General features: G+C 43.7%; 1 protein-coding gene across 16 annotated transcripts in view; it reads left to right on the top strand.

Moving 5' to 3' along the window:
- Window positions 1–14707, top strand: part of SRPK2 (SRSF protein kinase 2) — a 249317-nt gene extending 234610 nt beyond the window's left edge. For 10 of the 16 annotated variants that reach the window (XM_070787240.1, XM_019958650.2, XM_070787233.1 and 7 more), the window contains 4 exons: window positions 261–330; window positions 959–1051; window positions 1387–1479; window positions 11563–14707. In XM_070787240.1, the coding sequence (XP_070643341.1) occupies window positions 261–330; window positions 959–1051; window positions 1387–1479; window positions 11563–11747 (441 nt within the window). In that variant the 3' untranslated portion in view covers window positions 11748–14707. The remainder of the gene's footprint in view (window positions 1–260; window positions 331–958; window positions 1052–1386; window positions 1480–11562) is intronic. The other 6 variants (XM_070787239.1, XM_070787242.1, XM_070787244.1 and 3 more) reach the window with 3 other exon arrangements.
- The last annotated feature ends 572 nt before the right edge of the window (window positions 14708–15279 follow it).

Below are 15279 nucleotides of genomic sequence, written 5' to 3'. Positions count from 1 at the left end.
AGGCTCTGGGTCAGACAGCCCTGGTGCCTGGAGTGTTCCGGCTAGGCCCGCACACAGCTGCTTCTTCGGAAATATATAAGAATGTTTCTGAAGCTTCTTTGAACTTTTGGGAAGAAGAAAAATAGCCTGATGTTGAGCCTTTAAAGGAAGACTCTGGTTTGATTCAGATCCTCATAAAATGTAGGTCTCTTGTACCAGAAAATATTGCTGGCTTGGACCCAGTCTCTGAAGCGCTTAGCATGTCATCTGTTGTATCCTAGGCATTTGAGCTGGCAACGGGAGATTATTTGTTTGAACCACATTCTGGGGAAGACTATTCCAGAGATGAAGGTAAGTATTGTTGCCTGCTGAATACCTCAGTATGGGTCTACAGAGAGTCCGGGCCTTCTGGAGAACATTGTGTTTTTGCACAAAAATAGAACTGTGTTTGGTTTTCAAACACCAGATTCAGATGCTTTCCCTTAGAGCTTGAAGCCCCCTCAGTCACAGTGACTGGGCAGAGCCTCCCGGCACAGGTGACCCTGCGGGGAGCTTGTGGCCTCAGCCCGCCCCCTCGCAGGCTGGGAGAGGACAGGCCGGACAAACCCGAGGCCTTTCCGTGGTCCTTATGTCCACTGATCTGCTGCCCATTTCTCTGTCCTGTCGGGGGCTGAATTTAAAACGACGGAATTCTGGCTTGAATTCCATCTGCAAACCTGCCCATCTCCATGCTTACTTGCTTGCAATGCTGGGGTGACCTGGGGTGAGCTGGCCTCAGGTCAGCTGATTAACTGGCTGTTAACACTCCAGTCCTGAGGCCTGCCATCCCAGAAGCCTCTGCATGGATGTGCTGCAGACATTGTTGATTTGAATCTATTTCTGATTTTTTACTAATTTCGATTTCCCCCCCCTCTTCTTTTATCCCATCCTTCCCTCTGCCCCTCCCATTCCCGTATCCTTTTTTTTCTCTCCTCCATAGACCACATAGCCCACATCATAGAGCTGCTAGGCAGTATCCCAAGGCACTTTGCTCTATCTGGAAAATATTCTCGGGAATTCTTCAATCGCAGAGGTAGTACCTCTTCTTTTTGAAAAGCGCCACGATGCAGACAGAAACGGAATAGCAGCTGCTGATGGTAGCATTAATGGTGACAAAGGCATTTCTCTTAAATTCCCAAAGCAACCCAGCAGAATTCTTGTGCTGATCTCAAAGTTGAGAAGGAGACCGCATTTGGCCCCAGGCTGCGGCCCCCTGTGCATCTCCTCCGAGGGGCCTTCAGACAGAGCCTGTGCTCTGTGCGGGCGGCACTCTGTTTCTGTCTGCGCGGGCGATAGCGGTGTCTGCATGCAGTGTACTGATTAAACTGTCGTGTGTTTCTGTTTTGCTGGCAATGTTTCCCAATGCAGATCACATAGCATTGATCATTGAACTGCTGGGGAAAGTCCCTCGAAAATACGCTATGTTGGGGAAATATTCCAAGGAGTTTTTCACCAGAAAAGGTAACGGTATTTACGTAACACTAATTTTCAGCATGATCCTCTCCCTAAGGAGACATTGTGCATTCACATTGGGCAGTGGATACAGATCTGGACTTTTACAGCTGCGGGATTCTGCTGAAGAAACCTCTCAAGAAATAATCATCCGATATTTGTGGGATAAGAATTTGAGAGAGAACAGTCTTCCGAAACTCCTTTGATCTTCTCCACACCTCTCCTTTACGCTAAGCACCAGCCCATGTATTCAAGTATTTATAAAAAGAGTTTAAACGATTTTTAGAAACCAGCTATACTTGCCTTTCCATTTTCCATGTTGTTCCTGGAGCCAGAGTGCTTTTGCAGTGGAGCAGAGCCCTAGAGAGTGGACTGAATGGCAGTCCGTCTGCATCCTAATTCATGGGTCTGAGCTGGTTCTGTAGGGGAATGGGCCTGCGACATCCTGTGTACCTCACATTCTTAGACATCAGATCCTGTTCTCCCTGGGCCTTACCTCACACTGTACTGTAGGTGATTTATTTTAATATTATACTTGTTTATCACCCCTTGGCATGGCCTAGAACACAGCTCTTTGCCCTGGATAGTCCCTAGTTAATGATCAATTTTTAAAAACACCCAAAAGCCCCAGGGAATTTATTTTTATAGAACCTTTCCCCAGTGCCATTGTCTTTCATGTGAGCATGGATAGCCCTCTTAATTCATGTTTTTTCAGCATAGATTTTTTTTTTTCTTTGCAGGGGTGGAGTGCAATTTGCTTTAAAAAAGAACTTTTTAAAGTTGATGTGGGCAGGACATGGAGTTTCTAGAAATTTTTGCAAGTACTGCTGAAGTCAAATTGATTCTCCAAATTTGGCTTATTTTCCTGTGAGATAAGGCATTCTTGTATAGTAGTGATGCTTTATGATTCACTTTGGTGATTTCCAGCTAACCAATCCTGTCTTATCTTTTGAATTTCGTTTCCCTGTTTTTGCATGAGGCCTGGTTGCTAACCATGCCAAAGATGATGTTTTCCTACTCCACTTACTCTGAGTGCATTGACCAGACTCTCAACTTTATTGCGCCCACCTAGTGGGTAACGTGTGAAGTATGTTAACTGGATGCAGTATTTTTTCTTTTTTTAAATCTCATCACAGGAGAAAAAATTGGGGAAAATGTTCTTCAGACATGTATTAGTTTGGTTCTGAGAATCTTGTCTTTGAGTCTGGGTCACTCCAGCAGGTACAAAGGTCCCCTCGCTACACACAGACTTTCACTTGGTCTCAGGTTGTACTCAGGGCAGCACATTCAGTGGCAGAGCTGGGGCTGGAGCGCAGCAGCGGACTGGGCATGGCGTGTCGCATTGTCCCCCAGGCCACTGGGGGTCCCTTCTGGGGGTGTGCCCTCCCTCCAAGGAGGTGTGAGAGGGTGTCTGCAACCCGGGGTATGCTGAGAGCTGATGCCTTTATTATTATAAACAGGAAGACACTGTGTACATTGTGAATTTCTGGACAGCAGTATTGCTGAGAGTGGACAGTTTCCTAGGAGATTTCCAGAAAATGTTATTTGAACATAGTTGAAGCAAAGGAAAGCTCTGGATTATTTTGGCCTGGGATGGCATGACTTGGGGAATTGTGTTTATTTTAATCAAGGTAGACTCCTTCCACATTTTAGAACATTTTCAGAGCCTGTAGATGGCCTGAGCCCCATGGGGACTTGGCTGGGAGATGACCTGCCCCAGCCACAGCCTTCCCCCACGTCAGGTGTGGGTGTGAGGGGAGGGCGGCCAGAGCAGCAGCCTGATGTGCTGTGCAGTGTGGGCCTGCGGGCGCCCCAGAGGGGGCAGGGGAAGGCCCTGGAGGGCTCTCATCCCCGCCCCAGGCATCAGCTGTGCTGACGACCAGCAGCCAGCAAGGTGCACAGGGGCTTTTCCTTTCGTTGTGCTGCTGCTGCGCTTGGCTCTGTAGCGACAAGGGACCAGCACTGTGCGTGGTGGGGAAGAAGCTGAAGAGGGACAAAGGGCGGGGCCTTGAGTGGTGAGAAAATGAAGTGAGGCAAATGATTTGAAGGTGCCTCTGCCCACAGCCTGTGTACAGGTTTGCTCATGGAGACCCTGCTTGGAGACCCTTGCTCCTCTGGGGCTTTGCCTCTGATCTGAGCTCCAGGCACAGGCGGGTGAAAGCTGCCAAGTCCCAACAGAGCCAGTGGTGGGCCTGAAGCCCTCTCCTCACCACACCTGTGGGGCTCCTTCAACAGGTGTTGGTAAGTGACCCTGGGGTCCTGATGTGCCCCGTGGTTGAGTCCGGCTCAGAGCGCTCTGTCCAGGGTCCTGGCTTTCACACCGGCCTTCCCGTAGTGCCCTTACTCCTCGGACAGTGGGAGCACTGCCCGCACCCAGAGGGGAGTATAAAGTGCTCGTGTGGACCTTGCCGCTCCATCGTTACATTGTCATGTGTGTGTGTTGTGGAGATTGTGTGGCTGGGCTCTTGTTTGAAGAGCATGTTTGAAGGTGGCCTGCAGAGTTGAAGGGCATCTGGCGTCCTCGGTAGAGGTAGACTGACCCGGAGCTGACTTGTGTTACTCTGGCAACTAGAGTCTTTTCTCCTTCCTTTGAATGATTAGGTAGGAAATCCCCTATAATGAATGGCAATGGGGACTTACATTCTTTCCTGATTATTATTGATTTGTAGTAACTCTGAAACTCATGAGGGATTTGGGGCTTTCACAGAACTCATGGGAATAGTATGATGATGAGTGAGAGTCTGTCATGAAGTTGATTTCACCGTGTCCCTTGGCTGTAGTTAAAATGTGTGCTGGCATGCCTCCACCAGTAAGGGGAGTGTATATATGTTCTAGAAATAATGGGATCTTAAATGGATCCATTTAAAATTTCTTCTCAAGTACCTTTGTGCCAGAACTGGTAGAGAAAGGTGAAATTGAAAACTGCCATTCCTTTGCTTACGCCTCTTTGGAAAGCAGGGGGCTCGAGAGGGCTGAGCAGCGGCCTCCCGCTCTCTGTCCTCCCCGTCCTCCTGGGCGGGAAGCACATCTCACCCCCACCCGACGCTGGGGAGGAGGAGTGGGCTGTGTGCCTTACGGCTAAAACTGTTGCAGCTAAGTGGCATCATCTTGCTTAAAATTCAGGATAAAATAACTGCTAATAGTTTGAATTGTTTCTTGGTCAGGCATTTTGAAATTGAGGTGCATTTTTTTGGCCAGAAATGTTATTACTGTTCTCACCATATTAGGATTTAATCTTCCGGTCTTTGAGTGTGGGACTAGCCTCAAAGATATATAAGAAAAGCCATCTTGGTTTGTGTGTCAAGGTGTGGCCCAGCAGAAGTGAGCGCCTCTGTGGATCTTGTCCCCCTGCTGGCTTGCATTGGTCTGGGTGTCAGTATGGGTTCCTCCAAACCTGTGCCTGACCCCTAAAGGTGACAGTGTTAGGAGCAGGGCTGTTAGAAGACGCATCAAGTTATGAGTGGTGTAGCACCTTATGGAGATACCTGGAGAGCTCGCTGGCCCCTCCGCCACCAGAGGACACAGTCTCTGCCCTGGAAGAGGGCCCTCACCCGCCCACACTGGCGCCTGCCTTGAGGACGGTGAGAAGTCAGTTTGTTGCTGTAAGCAGCAAATGGACTAAGACACGAACCTAGGAAAGTGGTGGCGAGAAAAACAGTCCAGTCAGGAGCACACCTCGTTGTTCTGCCAAACAGGTGGCGCCATCATTTTAGTAAAAGTTGCTGTATTGAGGATGGAAATATCAGAGGAGATGGTTATCTTTAAAAAGAAAAAGCTGCTTGATTCTAGATGAGGATGTTGAGTGTGTTGTAATATATGTGACTGATAGTACGTGTCAGACCAGAGACCTCGTAGGTACAGTGGGAAATTTCAGAGCATGCAAGAAACTCATGTGTAGTCAAAGGACTACATTTGCAGGCAACCTCAGGGTAAGTGATGTCCAGTAGGAGGAGGAGAAAAGTGCAGGAGAGGGTGAAACTCAGGAGCTGGGTTTTCAGTCTTTTTTTGTTTTTTCCTCTGGCTGCATCTCTCCGCTTGTGGGATCTTAGTTCCATGACCAGGGGTAGAGGCTGGGCCCCGGCAGTGAGAGTGTAGGGTACCAACCACTGGACTGCTAGGAAATTCTCAGGAGCTGGGTTTTAGTAGAGGTACTATTCTTGATTTTTAATGTTCAGATGAAAGTTTTTAGGTTGATTTTTAACTTACCTCCAGAATTACCTAAAAATCATCACATTCTCTTATTTCTGTGAAGAGAAAAGCTCCTGTATGCTGTTTGGCCTGCACTGGCTGGGCGCTGCCCCATGTGATCTGCTTGATTTCAAGTTTAAAACCTTATTGATCATAGCATTTCCATGAGGCATACGCAGTGAAGACAGGAGGTAGCCCAGGTAGGCTTACAGTGGTTTGTAAACTTGAGGGCCGCCCGGCCTGGCAACACTGGGGAGGAAGGACGAGGCATCAGTCGAGGCCCTGCTCTGTCCTGCGGGTGCCAGATGCTGAGATGGGCCTGCAGGCGCGTGTCGGCTCGGCTGAGCTCAGTGGGCACTTGATTCTGCAAATAACCAGAATAAAGTGTCTTCATACTTGTGAGTCTTAAAGCCTTTGAAACATAAACTGCTTTAACTCTGATTTTATCGGGAGCATTAATTCTGTGTTATAAGAAGTCTGGTTTTTCCTCTCTGTGATAAACTCTCTCAGGACCTGAGCTCCATGTGAGCAGGGGCTGGGGCTGCCAGAGGAAGTGGGGTTCTGTCTACGGTGGGTGCATTTGAAGTCTTCACTGGAGTCCTAGTCTTTGCTGTAGGTGGCCTTTGTGAGCTGGAAGCAGGGTGGGAACGGTCCCTGCGCTGGGCCAGTCCTGGTGATGCCTGTCATCCCACAGGTCCCCGCAGGGAGGCTGTGTGACAGAGCCCCGCTGCGAGAGTTGCGGCAGGAGTTGGTGTGAGGATGTCAGAGGTCATCTGTATGATGTAGCACATAGCAAGGGCGCGAGGAAGATAGCCAGACACGGCCGAGACTAGGTTTCAGTCACTGTTTAACTACTTCAATTTGAGCATGTGGTTTAAAAAAAAAATGGCAATGAAGTTGCTACAGCATGTTCAGGTAAATTCTGTCATAGCTCATCCCATTGATTCCTGTCATTTATTCTGAGCTCTTCAGTAGTGAGTTGTTTTTACCGCATCCTTAAACAGCCTTGGAATTCTTTTTTAATTTTTTGGTAAGCTTTGTGCCAGTTTTTCAGTATCAGTTTTATTGAGATGTAATCTACATACCATACAATTCACCCTTTCAAAGTCTGCATTTCAGTAATTTTTAGTATATTCACACAGTTACGCAAATGTTACTGTTGTCTAATTTTAGAACGTTTTCATTACCGCAAAAAGAAACCCTGGGCCTGTTAGCACTCCCCCTCCCTCCCCCCACCATCAGCCGCTGGCAGTCCTGGTCTCCTTTCTGTCTATGAATTTGCCTATTCTGGATTTTTTCATATAGTTGGAATCATAAAGTATGTTGATATTTGTAATGGCTCCTTTCATTTACTCTCATGCTTTCCAAGTCCATCCATGGGTAACATTAATCAGTGCTCCATCCTTTTTTTGGTGTAACTAGACCACTTCGGCAGAGAAGGCAATGGCACCCCACTCCAGTACTCTTGCCTGGAAAATCCCATGGACGGAGGAGCCTGGTGGGCTGCAGTCCATGGGGTCGCTAAGAGTCGGACACGACTGAGCGACTTCACTTTCACTTTTCACTTTCATGCATTGGAGAAGGGAATGGCAACGCACTCCAGTGTTCTTGCCTGGAGAATCCCAGGGACGGGGGAGCCTGGTGGGCTGCCGTCTATGGGGTCGCACAGAGTCGAACACGACTGAAGTGACTTCAGCAGCAGCAGACCACATCGGATTTTCCTGTTCACCAGTTGATGGACATTTGGGTTGTTCCCACCTTTTGGCTATTAATAATGCTGCTGTGAACATTAATGTACAAGTTTTTGTGTAGATATAATTTTTCATTTCTCTTGAATGTGCATGTGATACTTGAGTATCAGTTTTCTGTTTCTTAATTTTGTTACTTGTGCTTTTGATATTTTAATCTAATATCTAAGAAACCCTTATCTACTTCAAGGTCATGAAAATTTTATTTTTCTGTTTTCTTCTAAAAACATATGGCTCTAGCTCTTCTGCTTAGGTCTAGGATCCATTTGAGTTAATTTTTATTTGTGTGGGAGGTAGGGTTCATTTAGAATTTGACCTCAAATATTTACTTACATGTACTTTGTTTTTTTTTTTTTTTTTTCTTACATGTACTTTGTAGGAAATTATTCAGAATTTTTAAGTTTTTTGTCTTCCTTAGTACCTGTATCTACTGATAGGTTTCCTTTCTCTGTGTATGCTACTGAAATTTGTCCTAATTTATTTTATATCATGGTTTCTTTTTTAGTTACCAGTAATACAGTACCAGGATTTTGTTTTATAGTCCCCTGTGTGTGGTGTAAAACCTCACATGCTTGTGTGTTTAATTCTGGAATGTTATAACCTCATAGGCAAAATAATATATTTTCCTTCATAAGTCACCTAAAATAATACTCCAGAGAAGAGGAACAGAAGTGCTTAATATTTTTCCTTAGCAAGAGCTCATAGCCAGGGGCTGGCATGTGGAGTGGCCGACCCGAACCTTTACTCCGAGGGAGGACCCCTCCTCAGGCCTGCTGCCGGCAGTCTCCTCGTGTGTACGTGTCGGGAGGCTCTGCCCACAGAGCAGGTCAGGAAGCCTGAGAGGCAGCGCTGCCTTGCTGGCACCCAGGTGGCCTGCATGTGTCTGAGAGCTCGATGCCGAGGGACAGGTACGTGTTACTCGGCATTCTTTAAGCAAGAAAGGGTTGGAAACGGTTTAAGAAGTAAAGACTGTCACAGTCAAGTGTTTTGGTATTGGCACAATTTGTTTCAACAAAACATATCTTGATATATTTTCCTAGGGGGAAAAATTGCCAAGGTGTAAAAGCTATTTGTACAGTAGGACAGATAGTAAAAAAATATTTTAAAAATGTTTTATTATCTGATAGTTTTATTTTTGTTTTGTATTATACGTGATGGGAATGGGGGTGGCTGTGTTTCTTGAGTGTTATGGGTCAGACTGGAGCTGATGAGTGGACTTGAGGCCCTCCCTTATCAAAGGAGCCTTTTCTTGGCAGTTCTAGGAATGTGTGTGCTCAGTCGTGTTCGACTTTGTGATCCTGTGGGCTGCAGCCCATCATCCTCCTCTGTCTGTGGGATTTTCCAGACAAGCATCCTGGAGTGGGTTGCCATATCCTTCTCCAGGGGATCTTCCTGACCCTGGGATTGAACCCATGTCTCCTGGGTCTCCTGAATTGCAGGTGGATTCTTTACCCCTGAGCCACCAGGAGGGCCACTGCATGTGTGAATTTGTGTGAGTTTGGGCGCTTAGGGTTTGTTTTTAAGTAACTTCTGTCAACTGTGTATAAGATAGTGCTGCTGCTGCTTATGCAGTTGAACATAAGTTGTACATATGATGACAGGGTGAGGTGAGTACATTACCTGTGTTTCTTGGCATTGTAGCGTTTTCCCACCTACCTTCTAATCTACATATTTGTTCATTTTAGAGGCAACACACTGTTTTATTATTGCAATATTGTTATGTATTCAGTATCTTTGTACATACAGTTTTCTGTATGGGTTTACCTGGTCAGAAGTGTGTCAGATATTCTAGGATTTCTTTTGGAACCATCTTTATCAGTTGATAGTATAGCTTTCCTGCCTTGTGTGGTTTTCCTGTTACTATGCAGATTTTAAGGCATCTCGTGATGAAGCAGCTCTCCTTTCATGGAAGATTGTGTGTACTTGGATGCCTGTTCATGGAGCTTAGTCTGAGAACAGCATCCTCAGGAGTAGATTCCCAGTTCTGAGCAGCTCGTGCTCAGCAGTTGCTCTTATTGGCAAACCTGGAGAGCGCTTACCCCACTCGGCACAGAATAGTGTCCCCCGTGGGTGGGTTTTGCCACGTTGCGTGTGTGCTTCCGTAGTTTGTGCTAACGTTGTCCCGGTGACATCAGCAGTCACTACAGAATCAGGGGAGCTGCGTTAGAGAGGATGCGGAAAGAGGAAGAAACAACCTTAAACAAAGCTGATGTCTGGGGGCGCCTGCTTTCCATCTTTATGGCTCTTTGAAAATTACTTTTGGGATCATTTGTAGAACATAGTTTTGGTTTTTTTGGCCATGCCAGGCAACATACAGAACTTAGTTCCCTGATCAGGGTTTGAACCCATGCCCTCTGCACTGGGAATGTGGAGTCTTAACCACCGAACCGCCAGGGAAGTCCCTAGAATGTAGTTTTGACTTTTGTTACTACTTAACATGTGTCCATACAGTTTCCACCATGTTACTGAGTAATATTAAATAATATTCACCAAGTATATGTACTGGGTCTGGCTGTGTTTTTGGCCACAATTCTCTGATGACTGAACACTTAGAATTTTGTGAGTATATAATATAATTTTGCAGTGAGCATATTTGGGGGCCAGGGTTTATTTCCTTAGGTAGGATTCCTACAACAGGAGTTTCTGGGTAAAGGGGTGAACGTTCATTGGTTGCTCCCACTTATTCTCGTGGAGACTGTCTGTTGCCAGGAGAGGAAACACTTGCTCCTCTCAGATGGCAGACAGCTGCCTCTTGGTCTCCATGCTTGGCTATGAGCCCTGTCCTCACGTGGAAGTCAGGAACTTACTTACACCCTCTCCCTTTCCCAGAGATATAGTCTTGTGATTTCTTTGTTCAGAACTGTGTGCACATCATGACAACCCCGTAGACAGACCAGTTCATAAGAATGTAGGTTGAAAGCATCTAGGCCAAAAGGAAGTCATCGTGGGGTAATTACAAGTGGTTTTTCCTTTTGTTATTTTACATTGTGATACTGTCTTTTGGGATATTCTTTTACCTTATCTATGATTAAAGAAAGAGGAGGGGTGTGCATCTACTCTGAGTCACACACCAGGCCTCCTGAGAAGACCTTTGTGAGCGCAGGACTGACCCTCTGGGCGTGATTTGTGTGCTAGCCCCTCTGCTCTGTTCAGGCCACAGCGGGCATCCCCGGAGAGAGGAACTGGCCCAGCCCGTGTGTGAGGTGCCTGTCAGCAGCCTGGGCCCCAGGGCATGGAGGTGGCCTCGCGGTGTGCAGGTCCTGTGGGACCTCCTGTGAACATTTCCAACAGGGAAAATGAGTTATTCTTCATGACAGTCATCCTGTCCTTTTGACTTAAAATGACTTTTTTTTCCTATTATGAAAAAGGCTATTACAGTTCTCAGACCATTTACTAGCATGTCAGTCACTCTGACATGAAGAGGGCTGTTCATGACTGGCACTTTTCATACTGCAGTTAGAAAATTTTGAAAAGAATAACTTAAGGCTTTTTATAAATTGATGTCTGATAGATTTTAGAACAGATTTGTGGAGATCAGTGGGATTTTGATTTGGGTGGACTCTAGAGTTGTGCTGTCCAGTAACAGTAGCCAGTGGCTACTTGTAGCTATATAAACTAAATATTAAACTTCTGTTCCTTAGTCACCAGCTCCATCCTGAGTGCTCAGTAGCTGTGTTGAGCTGGCAGCGACCATATTGGACAGTAGAGATAAAGTATTGATACATCACCCAAAGTTCTCTTCATTAGCACTCTTCCAGATAAAAAGATTCCCCTTTCTTTTCATGGTAACCTGCAGGAAAAAAAGTCTATTTTAAGGAGTTTAAAATAGCATGTATCTTAAAGCTTTTTCTAAGCAAATAAGCAAATTGCAAAGAGTCCCAAGTTGAAGAGTACCTGGATCCATCTTAGCAAATGAAAACACTCTGAGTGTCCTCAGCGTGCTCCACTTATTTAAAGAAACCTGGAACTGATACAGATGAATTTTCCCTTTAAATGAACCCATTTACATTCACCGAGCTTCCTCAGTGGGGAAGCTGGCCCTTGTTGTGTAGTGTTGCAAAGGTAAGTATCTGCTTTATTGTAAAGAACTCAGCTGGACCAACAATGGGAAATGCACTTGAGAAGCTTTCTTGACGTTGCCTGTTCTTCCCTGTAGGAGAGCTGCGGCACATCACCAAACTGAAGCCCTGGAGCCTCTTTGATGTACTTGTGGAGAAGTATGGCTGGCCCCATGAAGATGCTGCACAGTTTACAGATTTCCTGATCCCGATGCTAGAAATGGTTCCAGAAAAACGAGCTTCAGCAGGCGAATGCCTTCGGCATCCTTGGTTGAATTCTTAGCAGATTCTGCACTCACCCATTCTGATCTGGCACATGTTGTCCAGTGCATTGGCCCTAAAGGGGGACTCTCATTCTTAACAGGATTACAAGTGAGCTGGCTTCATCCTCAGACCTTTGTTTTGCTTTGAGGTACTGTCATTTGACGTTTCGCTTCTTGTGCACTGTGATCCTGGGGAAGGGCAGTCTTGTCTTCAGCTTAGTAGTTTACTGACCCACTTTTCTTCTGAAAACAATAACATGTCTCTAAGCATTGTTTCTTGTGTTGTGTGACATTCAAATGTCATTTTTTTTTGAACGAAAAATACTTTCCTCCTTGTGTTTTGGCAGGTTTTGTAACTATTTATGAAGAAATATTTTAGCTGAGTACTATATAATTTACAATCTTAAGAAATTATCAAGTTGGAACCAAGAAATAGCAAGGAAATGTACAATTTGATCTTCTGGCAAAGGGACATCATTCCTGTACTATAGTGTATGTAAATGCACCCTGTAAATGTTAATTTACATTAAATATGGGATGGGGACTCAAATTTCAGAAAAGCTACCCAGTCTTGAGTGCTTTGTAGCCTAAGTTGCATGTAATGGACTTTTAACTGCTCCAAGGAGTTGTGTAAACTTTTCATTCCATGACAGTCCTTTTGCATTGGATTTTAAACAACTGGCTCTAGGTTATGTCATTCCCTGTATGGCACTTTAAAGAAAGGACATGCTTCTCGTTCTGAAATACACATCATAGTTTAGTGGTCCCATTCGTATTTTTGCATATTTTTTATTAAAAGTACTTTTAAGGAAAAAGAGCAATTTCCCTTTAAAAATGTGGTGGCCCAGTACCACGTGCTGTTGCTTCCTCCAGGCACTGTAAGGTAAACTCTACATAGATTAAATTGGACATGAGAAACATGTTCAGTGTGTGGGATGAAAAAATACACGTATATTTTTTGGAAAAGCTTATTCATGTCTGTCTAGAACCAAGGTATGGTATATACAACTTGCAGTGCAATGGGAAGAAAGAATACTAACATCTCAGAGAAAACAGGGACTGCATTCATTCCAGAGACAGTTCTGTGTGTGGCTACAACAAATTTTACTAGCTTTTTCATTGTCTTTCCACGCATTGAAGTTGAGAAAATGATTTTCCCTTTGCAGGTTGCACACAATTTTGTTTAAGCATTTCCTTAAAATTGTAGAATCCAGGACACAAACCATAGTAGGCAATACAATTTTAGAATGTAATATATAGAGGTACATTTAGCCTCTTTTAGAAATCAGTGGATTGAATGTTGTTTTTTTTTTTAAATTTTACATTCCTCAAGGTGCCTCGTTTTTCTTGACTTTGTCCATTAACATTTATCCATATGCCTTTGCAATAACTAGATTGTGAAAAGATAACAAGTGTTGTAACAATAATCCATTGTTTGAGGTGCTTGCAGTTGTCTTAAAAATTAAAGTGTTTTGGTTTTTTTTTCCCAGACATTGCCTTGGTCATTGGCCTGTATTTGAAGTGATAGAAACAAACATTTGCTATCCTTTTAATGTAGTATAACCAGAATTAAAGGAAATATCAGCATTCCTGTTGAAAGAAATGTAGAACATGCATCAAGGCTTAATATGAGGAAAACATTCATTGTTTGTAAGGGGTATGACAAGGGTCTAGAAAACATGCTGTACTATAGATTCAGTACCTAGAATCTCTGTGAACCTTTTCCATTCATATTTCATCAAAAACATGCTGATTACATTTTGAGCATTGTCAGTTTTATTTTTTTAAACTATTCACTGTGAAGGAATGAGACACGCAGTTCTCTTCGGAGTCAGCATTAGATCGTATTGCTGTGAGGTGGAAGATCGCATTCATTTATGTGATATGAATGCTAAATTTTTCTAATGAGGCTGCAGGTTACCTTGTAGGTTCTGTGAAAGATAGTGGCTGTAGACCAGTGATGCCATCCATGACGTGCACAGGAACCATTCTCACGAGAACCACGGAATACATGTATGTCTTCCCTAAGTCTGTAAGAATTTTTATCAGGGTTATAGCACACTTGAATAGTTTGTCTAATACAGTTTTGGCCCATGTTAGAAAACAGTCTAGGTTATTATTACTTTTGTTAGGATCTGTCACTTATAAAATAGCCTACTAGTTTACAAATGTAAAAGCAATTGTTCTAGAAATATACAAGGGTATTAGGTATACTTTGGTTTTTAGCATATTCTTGGTGGCTTGATGATGATGAATGCATATAAGCTCAATGAGAATCACTGGTTATGCAAAACACTATAGCCAGCTCAGTGATTTTAGTTGAATGTCCTATCTTTTCCTTTCTCTAGTCTGTGTGAAGTCTTCATGGAAAATGACAAGCAGTGGATCACATATGTGATTATAGCAGATTCACAAGCTGGCTGGCTGGAAATTAGGACTGCCCCAAGGCAGAGGAAAAGTGGATATAGGAGCTTCAGAAAAACATAAACTTTCTAGGTGAAAACTGATTTACTAACTTGCTTCTTCCTGTACTTGGATCATCTATAGCTAGCTAACCAGGATAAACTACTGTTTTTCTATTGAGATACTTCTTAAATTCCAGTTTTCTCCCATTACTTTTTTAGAGATTAATGGAGTTTACAGAAAGGCTTCTGTATACTTATGTAGTAGGCAAATATAAAACTATGAGGGATTAAATCTTCAGAACAGTCCTTTTAAAGAAGTGTGAATACTGATAATTCATTATGGGACTTTGTCTTCTGTTTAAAACTATCAGTCAGGCGGTAGATGATGTAAAGCTGTTTCTTCTCAGATGTTTCTTTAGTGAATACCGTAAGTAGAATTTTGTCTGCTGATCAAAGAGGGCAAAGCTGACCTAAGTTCTTTTAAAATTTTAAGATGATCAGGATTGAGCCCTAAGCAAAGCTATGTTAAGGTAGCTATTTTTAAAAGGAAATGGAAATTAAAAGTGTAAAACATATTACTTGTCAATCTTAGTCATTTTTAGTCTGTCTACTTTTTTGTCCCGTACACAGATTTCATATACTGTGCCAAATTAAGCAACTGGATGATGAAAGATGTGTTGACAAATACTGTCCTTTCTATTGGTTATACTTACTCCTCCTGAGAGGTAGATGATAATAAGTACTATTCCAAAATAATATATTTCAACGATAAAATGTTCACTTGAGAGGCCGTTTTCATTTTGCTTAGCTAAGAAATACTACTTTTCCTTTAGTTTCGTACACCCAAAACAAATTTTATTTCCTACTAGTCTTTTAAATACTATAGCTAGACAGTATTGTGTTAATTTAAGGTTTTCACATAGTTTTGATTCATCAGCAGGACACTTCAGTCATGTGCTAACATGTCCAAGTGAGATATTCCTGTTTTTAGGTGAGATACTCTGTATTTTCAAAAGGCTGTAGTTTATAATTGAATCATGTGCTGCTTTAATGAAATGGATTCCTTTCGTATGATGTCAGATAACTGAATGTTTGTAGCATTTATGTAGCATGGTAGTTTCCTATGGCTCTTGCTCCTGCGAAATGA

This window comes from Bos indicus, chromosome 4, assembly GCF_029378745.1.
Source record: "Bos indicus isolate NIAB-ARS_2022 breed Sahiwal x Tharparkar chromosome 4, NIAB-ARS_B.indTharparkar_mat_pri_1.0, whole genome shotgun sequence".
NCBI classification, from domain to species: domain Eukaryota; kingdom Metazoa; phylum Chordata; class Mammalia; order Artiodactyla; family Bovidae; genus Bos; species Bos indicus.
Note: the sequence above shows the minus strand (reverse complement) of the source record. Positions and strands in the feature narration are given on the sequence as shown.